This window comes from Homarus americanus, unplaced genomic scaffold, assembly GCF_018991925.1.
Source record: "Homarus americanus isolate GMGI-L3 unplaced genomic scaffold, GMGI_Hamer_2.0 scaffold57788, whole genome shotgun sequence".
Taxonomy (NCBI): domain Eukaryota; kingdom Metazoa; phylum Arthropoda; class Malacostraca; order Decapoda; family Nephropidae; genus Homarus; species Homarus americanus.
This window is the reverse complement of record NW_024721186.1, coordinates 144,835-162,895: the sequence shown is the minus strand read 5'-3', so window position 1 is coordinate 162,895 and position 18,061 is coordinate 144,835. Positions and strand designations below refer to the sequence as shown.

Genomic DNA, 18,061 nt, shown 5'->3' with positions numbered 1-18,061 from the left:
TCTCCCCACACACCTGTAGAGTGCCACGTACCCCCGAGAGACTCTGGTTGAGGTGTACAGTACAGGTGCAACGGTTCACACGGTCACCTGTTCATTACCCTGTCTGAAAGAACTGTCTGTGTGTGGTGTGTGTGTTGGAGCTGATGACTCTTGTGGTTATGAGTGGCTCGCTACCTCCTCTCTCTCTCTCTCTCTCTCTCTCTAATCTCCATTATCCTCTTAATTCAGCTCTCTTTGTCCCTCTCTCTCTCGTTATATTTCTATCTCATTCTTCCTCTCTCTATTTTTTTCTCTCTCGTTTCCTTCCCTCCTATCTTTATCTTTCTTCTCTTCTATACCTATGACCTTCTTCCTTCATTTATTAACTCTTTTCTCTCACTCACTCTCTTTCCACTTTCTTTTTTCCTTTCTATCTCTCTTTCTCTCACTTACTTAATTTCTTCTTGTTTTTCTCTATTTCTCTCTTTGCTGTGTGTGTGTGTGTGTGTGTGTGTGTGTGTGTGTGTGTGTGTGTGTGTGTGTGTGTGTGTGTGTGTGTCTGTGTGTGTGTGTGTGTGTGTGTGTGTGTGTGTGTGTGTGTGTGTGTGTGTGTGTGTGTGTGTGTGTGTGTGTTGACTTTCCTTGCCTCTCGCTAGTGTCTTCTGTCTATAGTTACCTGTCTGTCTGTCTGTCTGTCTGTCTGTCTGTCTATTTTTAACTCTGGCATACTGAAAATTATATGATGATCCATTATTAGATTGTAGAACTCTCTCTCTCTCTCTCTCTCTCTCTCTCTCTCTCTCTCTCTCTCTCTCTCTCTCTCTCTCTCTCTCCTACAGGGAAGGTCGTCCCCAGGCCTCCTCTCACGTAAGTACTCTCCTCAAGGCTTTCCCTGGACGTGCTGTTGAAACCCTTTTGGGAAATCATCACTGGTGTTTTGGCACCACTCACTTATACTTGAGAGAGAGAGAGAGAGAGAGAGAGAGAGAGAGAGAGAGAGAAAGAGAATATAATACAGTACTGGTATATGTCATGTATGTGTGTACAGTATGTGTGTACAGTATGTATGTATGTATGTATGTATGTATGTATGTATGTATGTATGTATGTATGTATGTATGTATGGTCAATCGAATCATGTGTCACAATCCCTGTCCACAACTCGTATATAAACAGTTTCTTAATGGACTCGAGTTACTTGTTTGTATCTAAGGAGAGAATAAGGTACAATTTATAAAGGTTCCACAGGTAGATAGTAGTCCCATCAGGCAGTCTTCTACACCTGTGGGTCTCTGGGCTGAAGGCGTGGGGGCTGGAGGCGTGGGGGCTGGAAGCGTGGGAGCTGGAGGCGTGGGGGCTGGAGGCTGGCGTAGGGCTGGAGGCGTGGGGGCTGGAGGTATGGGACTGGAGGCGTGGGGGCTGGAGGCGTGGGGGCGCTGGAGGTATGGGGGCTGGAGGCGTGGGGGCTGGAGGTGTGGGAGGGCCAGGCGTGGGGGCTGGAGGTGTGGGGGCTGGAGGCGTGGGGCTGGAGGCGTGGGGGCTGGAGGCGTGGGGCTGGAGGCGTGGGGGCTGGAGGTGTGGGATCTGGAGGTGTAGGGCTGGAGGCGTGGGGGCTGGAGGTATGGGGGCTGGAGGCGTGGGGGCTGGAGGCGTGGGAGTGACTGTACGAGGACCGCCCCCACGCCTCGAGCACTGGTGACGTAAGACCATCTACCTGTCACATAAGCTACGTTGGAACACGAATTGGTGATGGTGGTACTGGTGGTGGTGGTGGTGATGGTAGTGGTTGTGTGGTGGTGGTAGTGGTAGTGGTGGTGGGGATGGTGGTGGTGGTGATGGTGGTGGTGGTGGTGGTGATGGTAGTGGTGATCGTGAGTGGTGATGGTAGTGGTAGCGGTGGTGGTGGTGGTGGTGGTGGTGGTGAGGTGGTGGTGGTGGTGGTGGTGGTGGTGGTGGTGGTGGTGGTGGTGGAGATGGTGGTGGAGGTGGGGATGGTGGTGGTGGTGGGGATGGTGGTGTGGTGTGGTGTGAGGTAATGATTATCCTGGTTTACATAGTGTTGGTTGAGTCCACTAAGCTTGTGGGTTATAAAGCCAGGTGATATTTAAGCTTGACAGTGAAGTACAACAGGTGATATTTAAGCTTGACAGTGAAATACAACAGGTGATATTTAAGCTTGACAGTGAAGTACAACAGGTGATATTTAAGCTTGACAGTGAAGTACAACAGGTGATATTTAAGCTTGACAGTGAAGTACAACAGGTGGTATTTAAGCTTGACAGTGAAGTACAACAGGTGGTATTTAAGCTTGACAGTGAAGTACAACAGGTGATATTTAAGCTTGACAGTGAAGTACAACAGGTGGTATTTAAGCTTGACAGTGAAGTACAACAGGTAATATTTAAGCTTGACAGTGAAGTACAACAGGTGATATTTAAGCTTGACAGTAAAGTACAACAGGTGGTATTTAAGCTTGACAGTGAAGTACAACAGGTGGTATTTAAGCTTGACGGTGAAGTTCAACAGGTAAGATATTTAAGCTTGACTGAAGTACAACAGGTGGTATTTAAGCTTAACAGTGAAGTTCAACAGGTGAGATATTTAAGCTTGACAGTGAAGTACAACAGGGGTATTTAAGCTTGACAGTGAAGTACAACAGGTGGTATTTAAGCTTGACAGTGAAGTACAACAGGTGGTATTTAAGCTTGACGTCTATCCTCACCTCCTCCTCTTACTGACCAACCGTCGTCGTGGTCAGTAAATTATATATACAAGAGCAGAAGGAAGAAGCTTAGGAACCCTAGGGCTACACACACACACACACACACACACACACACACACACACACACACACACACACACACACACACACACACACACACACACACACACACACAGGGTAGCCAACACAAAATAAAGATTAGATCATGAAAACTACCAGAGAAACACAAACAAGGAACCTAGCTATACAGGAGGTACAGTCAGTAGCTATCTGGCGTTCTCCTTCTCCCTCCCTCCATCTCCTACTTCCATTATCCCTCATGCCGTCTCCTCCTCCACACCCCCCTCCCCTCCCCTCTCTTCCCTGGAGCCGCTGTGGGGTCAAAGGCCACATCATCAACTCTCTCCCTGGCTGGAGGCTGGACTTCCAGGAGGCTGGGTTGGAAGGTCATTGGACTAGGCCCTTTGTCACGCAAGAAGCAATTCCAGCTTTTACTTCACTGATAATCTAACCTCCTCTTTTTACCTCACTGATAATCCTAACCTCCTCGTCTTAGCTTCACTGATAATCTAACCTCCTCTTTTTACCTCACTGATAATCCTAACCTCCTCGTCTTAACTTCACTGATAATCTAACCTCCTCTTTTAACCTCACTGATAATCTAACCTCCTCTTTTTTAACTCACTGATAATCCTAACACCTCTACTCTTTTTACCTCACTGATAATCTAACCTCCTCGTCTTAACTTCACTGATAATCTAACCTCCTCTTTATAACCTCACTGATAATCTAACCTCCCCTTTTTAACCTCACTGATAATCTAACCTCCTCTTTTTAACCTCACTGATAATCTAACCTCCTCTTTTTAACCTCACTGATAATCTAACCTCCTCTTTTTAACCTCACTGATAATCTAACCTCCTCTTTTTAACCTCACTGATAATCTAACCTCCTCTTAACTTCACTGATAATCTAACCTCCTCTTTATAACCTCACTGATAATCTAACCTCCCCTTTTTAACCTCACTGATAATCTAACCTCCTCTTTTTAACCTCACTGATAATCTAACCTCCTCTTTTTAACCTCACTGATAATCTAACCTCCTCTTTTTAACCTCACTGATAATCTAACCTCCTCTTTTTAACCTCACTGATAATCTAACCTCCTCTTTTTAACCTCACTGATAATCTAACCTCCTCTTTTTAACCTCACTCGTCTATTATCAAGACTTATGCTGCGGGTAAAAAAAAAAATCAGGAACTCAGGACCACAAATGTCAAAACTCGATACACTACTACAGAGTATTCCTCACTGCTTCTTTATACTCATAGTTCTGTCCACCGCCTCATTTTTCTACATCACTTCTCACTGTTCTCTATCTTTATCAACCATTTCCAATAACAGGTTTTTATTGCTAGTCGACCTTGTTCCTTCTCTGAAATAAATAATACTCCAATACATCGTTTCACTCATAATGTAAACAAACTGCCTCTTGTTAGAGTTATTGGCACTACGACTTCTCAGGTTTATGTTATGAAGTGTGAGGTGTGTCTTGGTAGTGACGGTGGTGGTGGGTGGTGGGGGAAGATGAGGACCCGAGAATGGAGGGAGTGGTGAGGTAGAATGGCGGCGTGGGAGCAGGAGTGGAGGGTGAAGTGAGTGAGATTGGAATAGCGGCAAGGCAGAGTGGAGGGAGTGAGAGGTGAGGGTGGAATAGCGTGGGGCAGGGGTGGAGGGTGAGAGGTGGTGGAATGGCGTGGGGCAGGGGTGGAGAAGTGAGAGGTGAGGGTGGAATAATGGGACAGGGGGTGGGAGAGGGAGTGAGGGAGGTGAGGTGGAATAGCGTGGGGCAGGGGGGTGGAGGGGGGAGTGAGAGGTGAAATTGGAATAGCGTGGGGCAGGGGGTGGAGGGGGTGAGAGAGGTGAGGGTGGAATAGTAGTGGGGCCAGGGGGTGGAGAGAGGGAGTGAGAGGTGAGGGTGGATCAGCGTGGGGCAGGGTGGAGGGAGTGGAGGTGAGGTGGAATAGCGTGGGGCAGGGTGGAGGGAGTGAAGGTGAGGTGGAATGGCGTGGGGCAGGGTGGAGGGTGAGAGGATGAGGTGGAATAGCGTGGGGCAGGGGTGGAGGAGTGAGAGGTGGTGGAATAGCGTGGGGCAGGGGGGTGTGGAGGGGGAGTGAGAGGTGGTGGAATAGTAGAGGCAGGGGGGTGGAGAGAGTGGGGAGGTGGGGTGGAATAGCGTGGGGCAGGGGGTGGAGGGTGGGGTGAGAGGAGGTGTAAGGGCAGGGGGTGGTTGAGGGGGTTGAGGCTGTAATGCTGTATAACAGAGGAAGTCATCAATTGGCTAAGATGATATTCTACTGTCATTTATTACCTTTACCTGGGAGGGAGGGGTGACTAACAGGGTGAAGAGGGGTGTGAGGGGAGGGGAAGAGGTGAGGAGGTGGTCATCATCAGCCTCATCCCCACTAATACACCGCCACTACTCATTATCATCCTGCCACACTATCCACACCATCACCCACCCACCCTCCACCATCACCCACCATCCACCATCACCCACACCACCTCCACCATCACCCACACCACCCTACACCATCACCCACCACCTCCACCAACACCCACCACCCTCCACCACACCCACCACCCTCCACCATCACCCACACCACCCTCCACCATCACCCCACCTCCACCATCACCCACACCACCCTCCACCATCAACCACACCATCACCCACGGCAGCCCTGGACAGAGTGAATATCATGGTGATAATGGTGACCTTGATACGGTACAATAACACATTTTTTGCCCAGCTGACCTCCAAGTTCCTTTCATTATAACTCTATTGAACCGTGAATAACATCCCAGACGCCGCCCCTGAACACTTCCCAGAACACGGGGTATTTTAAGATGCCCAGAACACGGGGTATTTTAAGCCACCCAGAACACGGGGTATTTTAAGCCACCCAGAACACGGAGTATTTTAAGACGCCCAGAACACGGGGTATTTTAAGCCACCCAGAACACGGGGTATTTCGCCCAGACCACAAAATCCTAAAGATACTTAAGGAATGAGTTAACATGTATGGAAAATTCTTATCATATTAAAATTATACACAAACAGTTCTTCCAATAGTCTGACTCTAAATGATCTTATTTATTCATTTTCTCTCACCAACCCGAAGAAGGTCATGATAAACTCTAAATAAAACAACAAAACGAAATGCGGAAAAAAAGGTTCAAGAATTCAACGAAGAAAATACAAAAGCCTTCAAGAGATGAAAGATGCCGTCCGTGCTCACCCTGACGTTGGCCTCATAAGAAAGAGAATTTGGTGAGAAGTGAAGATGAAAAAAATAAAAAAATAAAAAAATACACAATAAGGAGACATAAAAACAACCAATAATAAATTAATGGAAAGAAAAAAAAACGAGAGGAAAACTGACACTAAAAATGCAAAAAAAAAGCAGATTATTAATACAAAAAATAAAAGTGTAAAAATTCCCATTAAAAATAACGTCGCTTCAGATTAAAAAAAAATAAAATAAAATAAAAATAAAATAAATAAATAAAAACAGCTCACGTCAATTAAAAACACCGGAAGGAAAAAAACTAATAAATTCACTGACAAGAAAAAAAAATTACATCTGCATCAAAAACATCATAAAAATTTATAACGAAAAGAAAACAATAAAAACACTTCTACAGAGAAAAATACGGTTAGACAGAAAGGAAGAGACGGATAATTGAAACAGAAATACAAACGAATAAATTTACACAGACAGAAAAAAACGAAGAACAAAGAAATTGAAATAAATGAATAAATCACTGATACAATGTAAGAAACAGACAAAAGGAGACACACATAAACCAATAATCAGACCCAACGCAACACAAACACCCCTCGGCTTCGATATTCCCCGCCAACTACAGTATTAACCCCTTTTGTTTAATAATAGTTACAATACATTACGTTGTTATGGGTGAAACTCTCCACAACATCGGTCATCATTTCACACATTTACTAAACACAGTAAAACACATATAAACACAATAAAACACAATAAAACACATTAAACACAATAAAACAAACAAAAACAATAAACCACATATAAAACACAATAAAATAATAAAACACGTAAAACACAATAAAACAAAAACAAAAACATTAAAACACATATAAAACCAACATCCAGGTCCAGTTACAGTTGTAAAGGGATAATTTTAAATGACAGTTATGAGTTATAGTTTACAATTATATGTGTTTGGATGACTGACTGTAATTATATAAATGTATATAGGAAATGTGTCTATATATAGCATAGGCGCATGTGTATATGATAGCCTAATGTGATTGGTATAAACAGTATATATATAATAATAATAATAATAATAATAATAATAATAAATACACAAATATTAACTGCCCCAAAAATATTAATCCTCAAAACTAAACAAAAATATATATTATCATCCCCTCAAAAAAAATTTATACGCCTACAAAAATGTCACTCCCATAAAACAATAACAAGAGTCAATTATATACCATTATAGAAGATACAAATTGGAGATAAAACACTGATAATAGAGGTCAGAGGGGGAGGGAGGAGGAGGAGGGGTAGGAAGAGGAAGGAGGAGGAGAAGGTATAGGAAGGGGAAGGGGGAGATAATCTGGAGTAAGGAGGAAGGAGATTATAAGAGACAGAAGAAATGAGGGAAAACACTGGGTGACCTCTGACATCTTCCTGCCGGTGTCATAAAAGGTCAACCGAGAGAGAGAGAGAGAGAGAGAGAGAGAGAGAGAGGCAACAAAAAATGATGATGTTTCAAGAATAAATCACATAGTCACCCAGCACCCAGTAGTCGACCTGTGGTGACCTCCTTCAGTGATCATAACGCCGCCTTTTCTGACCTATAATATAATAAGCTTCCATTTACGTCTACTTATATGCTCGTTCAGATACAATCAATAATCCAACTAACGTAACTGTAACCAACTCCTGACATCCCAAGTTTATTAAGACATTTTCTGACGTCCTAAGGAACAACACGTAACAAAAGTAACACTACTAACATGTCCTAGAAGGAACACGTTGATTACAGTCTTTCTCGAGAGACTATTTTTTTCACTGACAAACTCCCTATAATTACTGAGTGGTGATACCAGAACAGTATAACACTGACACCCAACATTCTTCTGCTGCAATACGTGACGACTGTTGTGTGAGGCAGGAGGAGGGTAGTAGCCCTCACCTTGTCGTCCCTCATCATATTATTGTTAACTACTTTAAGAAGCTTCGTAATCGACGTCATTATTCTCATTGTTGATAATAAACAGTAATTCTGGTCTTCCGGGAACACCCAATACAGACGGGGAGACACGGCAGGATGTACGGTAATCTCTAAACCGAATTAAATGGTTTTGTAGGGGGGGGGGGGGATGAGATCGGTTATACATGACTTATGAGCCCTCGTGCTAGTTCTCTTAACCGACCTCTGTCAATGAACCGAACCAGGATTATCTTAAAAACCGAACACTTTTCTACCCAGGGTCGACAACACAGAATTTCCTACACCACAGACCTACATTACAACACAGCCATATATCTAGGTCTGGGCTAACGAAGACCATCAGCGGTATAGGTAATGCTACTACTACTACTACTTTTTTTTTACTACTACTACTACTACTTATACTACTACTAATAAAATAATAATAATAACAATAATAATAATGACTACCTTGACAAATACATAAAAAAAACCATACCACTACCCTCCTTAAGTTAACTACGTATTGCACAGAGTATTGGCGACTCAACCTTCCAACACTCTATGAAGGTTTGTGCTAAAAGTTTCTCCTCATTCAGTTTCAATACAGTTTTAAAAAGATAGAATTTAGTTACAAGTTTTCCGGAAGTTATCGTTCACCCGCCTGAGATTATGGTCATGGCGGCTCACTCTTCCCCCATGGATTATAACAAATATATGTGAAAAAAAATGCGGAAAAAAATATTGGGAGGATTTGATTTGTCCTTGACGTGTGGGAGGTGTGTGTGTGTGTGTGTGTGTGTGTGTGTGTGTGTGTGTGTGTGTGTGTGTGTGTGTGTGTGTGTGTGTGTGTGTGTGTGTGTGTGTTAAACGAGGATATGGTTAAGAAAATAAAACTCGTAACAGAGAAAGAGCGGGAGAAATGAAAGAAAGAAATGATAGCAGATGAGAAAAAAATGAGAAATGGAGGAGAGAGAGAGAGAGAGAGAGAGAGAGAGAGTCACTCACCACAGTACACAGGAACAAAAATCACTGCAAGTCCCCCCCCCCCACATCCACTCACCACAGCCTCTCAAGGAACACCCGGCCAGCACCACAGCCTCTCAAGGAACACCCGGCCAGCACCACAGCCTACAACAACATCTGTCACTTAAAAACAGTAACATAAAACATCTCTTCATTAATTCCTCAACTTAAACCAACACCATTTTGTCTATTTTCCTGAAGAGTCTCAACCCTTTGGCCCTTCCAGCATCCTTTCTTACTTCCACTAAGCCGTCGTTAAGCCGAGTTTAAGCTGACCACAAGGCTCTTACACCCTCACTCAGCACTGGACTATATAGGATTTCAGCTTCTTCCCGCACCCAGACATCGGTTACGTTCCTCCCGTGGCGATAAATGCACTAGGGAGGGTTTTCTTTCCTCCTGCTGGTGATGTTGGTCATGGGAGGCGGAAGGTATGATGGCCACACGGGGGAGAAAAACGGAGAGAAATCGAAGTCAAAATAGCGCACCTCCACGACGGTCGGTCAACAATTACCTCGGGTCGCGTCGTCAGGGTTGCCAAGTGGGTGAGAGAGTCGCTGAATCTGTAGTGGTTTTAACGATCATTTTAGTAGCATTTTGTAGCGAATTTTAGGGGATTTAGAGACATAAGTAAATTTAAGTGACTTTCGAGTTGAATTTAGCAATTTTTAGGGTGTAAGTAAAATTTTAAGCATCTTTGTGGTTAGTTTTAGGAATATTTAGGATATAAGTGAATTTAAGTGACTTTTGGGGTTGAATTTCTTTAAGTTTTGGGTATAAGTGAATATAAATGACGTTTCGGTTAATTTTTAGCGATTTTTCTTTTATACTAGTGAACTTATGTGACCTTTGGGGTGATTTTTTTTTAATAGGATTTTAAGGTTTTTGATGATACTGCTAAATCTAAATGGCCCTCCGGATAAATTTTACACAAGCCTACACGGCCTACTCTAGTTTGCGTGGCCATTAGGTAAAAAGGATAATGGTTAAATTTTAGTGAAATTAAGCAGTTTCAATACATTTTTTTAAATTTATCTAACTATTTGATTTTATTGATTATTGGCCATTTTTTAAGATACAAATAAATTTTAAACACTCTATGGCTTATTTTCGCTAATCTTATCGATCTTCTGAGATATGACAGAATTTAACTGAATTTTACTAAGTTACGGGTCACATTATTACAGTTTAATAAGTTGTATAATTTACTTTAGTGATTTTTAAGTTATGAGAGTGAGCAACAGAGGCTGACGGCGGCAGGGTGAATCAGTGGAGTCTCCCGTGGAAAGAAAATAGACTGAGGAAGAGAAAAGAAAACGTGGTTATTTGCGTTTCATGGATGATTGAACTGGCAGCTATCCCGAGAAATTTTTCCCACGGTAAGATGATGGTAAGGTGAACGTAAGATGATGGTAAGGTGAACGTAAGATGATGGTAAGGTGAACGTAAGATGATGAACACTGATGAACGTAAAGTGAACGTACCAAGAAAACTTTTTCTCCCAATAGTTGCGTCTTAAAGTCAGGTGTTATCGCGTCTTCCTTTCTATTTTCCCATTCGTGTTTGTCCAGAAAATTTACGTCAATAAATACGGAAGGAAGGAAATAAGGCAAGATGGATGGGAAGGAAGGAAGGAAGGAAGGAAGGAAGGAAGGAAGGAAGGAAGGAAGGAAGGAAGGAAAGAGATAAGGAAAGGTAAGGAAGCGCTGATGACTCCTCCCAGCAGTGGTCGGTCGATAAAGGAATCAAAACACGGAAGGAAAAAATGGAGAACTCCCAGACGCCCGCCGGGACCAATGACCGAGGTACACACACACACACACACACACACACACACACACACACACACACACACACACACACACACACCTCTGAACCGGGTTGGTATTACCGTAAGGGACTGTGGTTATCATTAAATTATTTCAAGATATTTGGCCAAAATCGACACAGAGAACAAATGAATGAAACTGTTCCGATTAAATGGTTCATGGGTTCGAGGAAGGGAGGGAGTGAAGACACCTCGAATACATGGTCGTGACTAGTTTCTGCACACTTAAAAATATATAGCATTTAAAGTGTATCTATAAAAGTGTGAAAGGAATTTTGTTATAAGTAAACCGGTTCTTTTTTAATGTTATTGAAAATCGTCTTATACAGAGAGAGAGAGAGAGAGAGAGAGAGAGAGAGAGAGAGAGAGAGAGAGAGAGAGATAATACTGTATTGCTTACAAAATATTACTGACTTATAATCTAAAAAATCATATAGAATTAAGACCATCTAAATATCATTAAGGTTATTTGTTGAACATACTTTAAGCCTCCCTCCCCCTTGTCTCACCGTCCCCTCCAAGACTGACAGCAGGGGGCAACAGAAACACCAAGCGAACATTAACGACGTCTTGTGGATTAACTGACTTTATTTTCCAGTTATTTATCTTGATCTTTGCACCAGTGAGGGCCATAGGTGTTTCCCAGACGCTGTAAACAAACCCACTGACACTTTTAAAAATTTTCTTTTGTAAAAACTAAGACCTTAATGTAAACTACGGCGCTTAACAACCCCCGGGACCGTTCACTAACTCACAACAGCAACAACACGACAAAAAATAAACCGTGTGGTGTTGTTACTTCTTGTGGTTGTCCTTGAGGCTGCCAGTATACTCCCTAGGTATCATTATCACCTGTACCTGTACCTGTACCTGCGGCGTCACAGTCCTGCCACCTCACACCTGGTTGGTTGGCTGGTTGACTTGAGAGGAAGACGCCTATCATCCACGCCATTCATTCATCCACCCGCTGATTTATCTTATTTATCTTCCCCTTCACTCTGTGTGTGTGTGTGTGTGAGTGTGTGTGAGTGTGAGTGTGAGTGTGTGTGAGTGTGAGTGTGTGTGTGTGTGTGTGTGTGTGTGTGTGTGTGTGTGTGTGTGTGTGTGTGTGTGTGTGTGAGTGTGTGTGAGTGAGTGTGTGTGTGTGTATGTGTGTGTGTGTGTGTGTGTGTGTGTGTGTGTGTGTGTGTGTGTGTGTGTCTCTACCTCACTTCTATTCTTCACGCTAAACATCTCCCTCACATATAAGCCACACACCCATTACATAATCAGCTTAACCAAATCACCAAAAAATATTCAGGAAATCGTATCTTCGAATATTGTGAATCTTCCTCCAATCCCGCCGGAACACTTTCTTCAACACATAATACTCCTCAGGGTCAGTTTTATCAAGATGGTAATGATAGTCACGAAACAGAATCTTGTTAATATTCCTCTCTTCATTCTTTAAGACTCATTATACTATCCTGTATATAAATATTTAGAAGGTAAGATCGAGGGCAAATTTCCCTGGACGCCCCCGCAGCATCCGGCCATAAGTGATGGTTTATAACTGAACGATTATTTCCATTATAAATTACACTATACAGTAATACCAACATAGGAACACACTGTGGAGACCCCCAAGCCTCTCTTACCTCATACTACCCTTATGTTCTAGGAATTTGGTCTATTAACCACATATTAAGAAGGTAATGGTAATCCCTAATGAAGAGTGTGGTCAGTCTTCCCTTCAGTGTAGTGTTGTGTCCAAGAGGGGCGCTGTACAGTACCATCAACACTCTTAAGGTGGACACGACTTACAGTACAACATTATTCAAGGACTCGTGGTATTGTTATGTTACTATTTTAAATGTAAATAAATACAAAAATATCCACACTGCAGATATTACCCACAATACAGGATTATTCAGGAGACACCACCATCATCGAATTTCCTGAATATTCCAAAATAAAAGAATACATAAAGACCCTCAACTTATCTCATCTCTCAAACAATCCTAAAAAAAAAAACGAAAAAAAAATCATGGAATCCAATCGTCGAATCCTTTGAATATGTCCCAATCCAAGTGGTTAGTGGACCCTGATACACATCCCAACATAAAGCTCTTTGAATCATGGTCAAGTGTGTGTGTGTGTGTGTGTGTGTGTGTGTGTTAATGAAGGGGTTGAGGCAGACAATGACCCTCCTATGATTGGCTGTTCCCGGTATTCATAGTTCCTGCTTGAGCGTTCAACTCCCTCTAACGCCCTCTAGTTGTTGTTGTTATTATTATTTTACGAATATTTTGAGTCATAACTGAGGCTACAATTCTCAAAGGTTCGTGTGATGATAAAATATACCCGTAAGAGGAACTGCCATAGCACTGTATAACATAAAACTAACACCCAAAAAATTACGTCGAAATTACACTGAGACTCTATGGCACACAGCTGCATACTCAAAATATTACCAAGAAAATTATCAATATTGTTGTTTTTTTGAGAATTACCAATATTATTTTTATTTTGTATTTTTTCTATTTTACAAACAAAAAATAACTTTAAAATTATAAAATCGTAAAAAAAAAAAAAGTGCATATTAATCCTTTGTACAGCAGAGGATTTGAATTTGACAGATTACGAGATCAATGGAGACGACAGTGGAGGGTATGACAGACAGAGAATAAGATGGATAAATACGGATAAGAATAAGAAAGACAGGAAGCAGAGAACCGACAACTGTGGTGGAGGAAGACCCGAGAAGCCCCACAACCTTACAACAAACGAGGGAAGAAGAAGAAGATGAAACATAAACTGCTCTAAACACAAGATTTACTGTACCTCATAACTATATTAACAATTCAGATTACAACAGAGAGGAAGTGAAACGGAAACTGAATTAAAACAATACACTTTTTTCTCTTCAACATGAAAGTCTTAGAACCCCAAAGTGCTCTACAACGCTATACCCGGTACAAGCTCTACTAAAGTGCTCTACAACACTATACCCGGTACAAGCTCTACTAAAGTGCTCTACAACACTATACCCGGTACAAGCTCTACTAAAGTGCTCTACAACGCTATACCCGGTACAAGCTCTACTAAAGTGCTCTACAACACTATACCCGGTACAAGCTCTATTAAAGTGCTCTACAACGCTATACCCGGTACATGCTCTACTAAAGATGGAAGTGTTACACTACTCCGGTAACTACACGACACTCCGCCACGCCAGAAGGAAGAGAAAATTAAATGGAGGAGGAAACAGTGTAAGGCCCTGCGGTAATGTGTGTGTCGTGGTAGAGGAGCACCTGACCTCCTTCCTTCCTTCCTTCCTCCAGCACCTGTCTGTTATCACCTGTGCCTTCCTCACCACAACGCTAATGAGAGAGAGAGAGAGAGAGAGAGAGAGAGAGAGAGAGAGAGAGAGAGTCCTATCTTTGTAGATCTGTCTGTAAGTCTCTCTCTCTCTCTCTCTTTCTAATCGTCACTTCATTAGTTCTCTCTTCTCTCCAAAATAACTTTCATCAAAAGGAATCCGAATGTGCACTAACTCAACAATTGTGTGTGTGCGTGTGTGATCCTCTAACACGCAAATTAGCCCTCATAACCCCAGTCTACACGAGGAGGTTAATTAGCTGGGCGTCGCCACAGGTAGTGAGTGACACGACAGGTAAGGTAGTGGATACAAGAGACGAGACTAACAATCACCGGCCATTGCCTGACTTTGCTTCCTCTAACAATCTGACGTGTGACTACCAGCAATTCTAAGAGAGAGAGAGAGAGAGAGAGAGAGAGAGAGAGAGAGAGAGAGAGAGAATGTAGGTTACAGCCGAGTGATAATGATATTGAGAGTGCAGTAATGATCACTGTGGCTGGCCGCGCTGTCATACTCTCTCTCCGTGACGACATTGTTATCAAGGCACGACACGCTGTCACTCTGGGAGGGTGACACACTCAATCTCGCCTGTTGGTAATGACACATACACCTGTGGGAGGAAACTGTCAGCGAGTTGTACACTGTTTAACACTTCTGTCAGGACTTGTGTGTGTGTGTCTCTCTCTCTCACTCCAACAAACCGTCAGAGAACACCGGTAACACGATGGTAATAATTCCCAGTTGTAACATAAACGAACAGGTAACTTGCCCCCGCACCTCGTCACGTCAACAAGTTGTAGCCCAAAACGATTCAGTCCGAGAAATTTTACCCCAAGGCGTTCCCGACCCTGAAATTTTGTCGTAATACTGACCACTCCTGCCCCCCCCCCTCCCTCCCTCCCCTCTACCCTAAGCTGTTATGGATCCTGACAATCGACGCTAAATAAAAAGTTAAAGTTGCAGAAAATTTACAACCCGACATTTTGGATCACTCATGTGGCGTACGACATTTTCGGTCGTATCCTCGCCAGGCAAGAGTGTCCTGGGCTGCAACATCCGGCCAACACTTAGCACCAACTTGCAACATTTCTCCTGCCTGATGATCGTAATCTCTGCCATGATGTACAGAGCAACTTCTAAATAACACAATCAATGACCACTCTGGCAAAAGAAATATTACTCATGCATACAAGAACATCATATATAAAGAACAGAACATGGGAGCTGAAATACCAAGAATAAGAATGAGGGAAAAACAAAAAATGTACGCAACAAAATATTAGATGCGTTTAACATATAAGACAGTATGAGAGAGGCTGCAAGATCATGCTATACAGTTACACACGAGGGCACAGAGGGTGAAAAAACCCAACCCTCCAGCTCCCTGTGTTGCCGTGACCAGCGGGGCCCAACACGGCTAAATGGCCCCCGTCCCGCCCACCTTCTTAACCCACGAGGTTCCTCCATGCTGTGACCTAACTGCTGTCGAAGGAAACAATCTGGGTTAAAGGAGAGTCTCAGTGAACTTCTGACGCCATTTTGGATGTTATTTTAATGTTTCAACTTAAATATTCCTCCCATTTACAGTAGGGATGGTCTTATGTATCCGGTTACAAAATAGATTCAACACACGAAGCTTTCAGAGTAATCCAGACTCTAGTTCACCCGCACGACCGGTCCCTCAGTCAGCCCCTTGATCAGGATGCAGGTGGTGGGCTCCGGGGACAAGGATAAATATGGAACCCGGGATCTAAACAGCCATGAATGGTGGCGAGGAGGAGGCCAAACATGGTTGTTCAAAACCTCCCGAAACATGTGGTGTTGCTTCATTCCTGAGTAACCAAACTGACTGACCCCCCCTCCAGGCCTTCTCCTCCTCCCTCCCATCCCCCCCCCTCCTCTACCCCCCGAGAATATGAAACCGGTTCGGAACATCCTGATTAAGAGTTCGGAACAACGCTTCATAAAAGGCAATGCTATATAAAAAAAAAAAATATCGTAGCTTATTTTAATTATTTATGAGCATTAATTCGTATGTTTATAATTTCTATCTAATCATGTATCGACCAAAACAATGTACGTTAGTGTGTATGTGTGTGCGTGTGTACGTTAGTGACTGTGTGCGTATATTCTGCCACTGACCCGAGCGAAGTTCACTTGTTTATACCATTACCTGTCTGTCCGAGTATCATGTATATATCCATTTAGAGATCATAGTTCACACACGCACGCACACACACACACGCGTACACCCACACACACACACACACACACACACACACACACACGCACACACACACACACACACGCACACGCACGCACACACACACACACACACGGACACACACACCTTAGGCCGGGTTCACAGGCCTGTTATTTATCCTAAGACGTAGGCCAGGTGAGAGGTAGTGTGGGGAGGGTATGTGAGGAGGGCGCCAGATGTGGGGGAGGTTGTGGGGAGGTTGTGTGGGGAAGGTTGTGTGTGGGGAGGTAGTGTGGGGGAGGTAGTGTGGGGAGGTAGTGTGGGGAAGGTTGTGTGGGCAGGTTGTGTGGGGAGGTTGTGTGGGGATGTTATTATTGGGGAGGGTTGTGTGGGGGAGGTTGTGTGGGGGAGGGTGGTGTGGGGTTGTGTGGGGAGGTTGTGTGGGGAGGTTGTGTGGGGGGAGGGTGGTGCAGGGAGGGTGTGTGGGGGGAGGTTACGTATTAGGGGAGGTTGTGTGGGGAGGTTGTGTGAAGTGAAAGTTGTAAAACTATAATAACGTTATGTGGTAAGACTCGAGCTGGATTATCATTGTGTTTTACCTCTCTTTACATGGAGTCCCTCCCCTCCCCACCCCCTCTTCTCTCTGCCTTATTCCCTCCTCCCCGCGAGCATGTGTGTGTGTGTGTGTGTGTGTGTGTGTGTGTGTGTGTGTCATAGCCCTCGCCTCCTCCCTGAGTTGCTTCGCGGTGTACAGCAGGTAAAGGTACAGCAGGAGGGAGTGTAGCGGGCCGGGGCTGACCTGACCGAGGGCTGCTAGACGTGTTGACGCTCGGAAATGGATGAGTCAGCCTGTAGTAGTGGCAGCGTCCTGGATTGAAAACACGACCAACACGACCGATCTACGTGACGACGAGAGTTCATGTCGTCGCCTGAGGCCTACTTATCGTCCGCGTCAACTGTAATTATCTCATAACTGTGACATTTTTTGGGGGGGCGAACTGTGAGAACGTCGGTATGTTGTGGTCACCTGTGTAGTTTAATAACACCAGTTTCAATACACTATATTTTTTACAGACGAAATTTTGCAACATAAATGGCAAGTAAGAGAGACAGATAGAGGGGGTGTGGAGGCCGGGGTAATGAGGGAGGTGTGGAGGCCGGGGTGATGAGGGAGGTGTGGAGGCCGGGGTGATGAGGGAGGTGTGGAGGCCGGGGTAATGAGGAGGTGTGGAGGCCGGGGTGATGAGGGAGGTGTGGAGGCCAGGGTAATGAGGAGGTGTGGAGGCCGGGGTGATGAGGTGTGGGGCCGGGGTGATGGGAGGAGTAGAGCCCAAGGCAGTGAGGGAGTGTGCAGAAGGACAGAGGGATTTAATGCACGAGGCAGGAAGGAAAGATTGGATGGGGGCGTGTACCATGATAACACACACACACACACACACACACACACACACACACACACACACACACACACACACACACACACACACACACACACACACACACACACACACACACACACACACACACACACCTCCTTCCTGACGATAAGGGAGAAATAATGAAATTCTATTATCTTTATCCCCGCCATTGTTTACGAGGGAAGGGAAACACACAACTATCTAACCCTACACCCAACCTAACCTAACCTAACCTAACCCAACCCAACCTAACCC

The 18,061-nt window shown here is 44.0% G+C and overlaps 1 protein-coding gene across 1 annotated transcript; it reads right to left on the bottom strand.

Annotated features, from left to right (window-relative positions):
• Positions 1 to 1,173: 1,173 nt before the first annotated feature.
• Positions 1,174 to 1,689, bottom strand: LOC121861645 (vegetative cell wall protein gp1-like). Its single transcript, XM_042359540.1, has one exon. The coding sequence runs from the start codon at positions 1,687 to 1,689 to the stop codon at positions 1,174 to 1,176; it is 516 nt and encodes a 171-aa protein (XP_042215474.1).
• Positions 1,690 to 18,061: the final 16,372 nt, after the last annotated feature.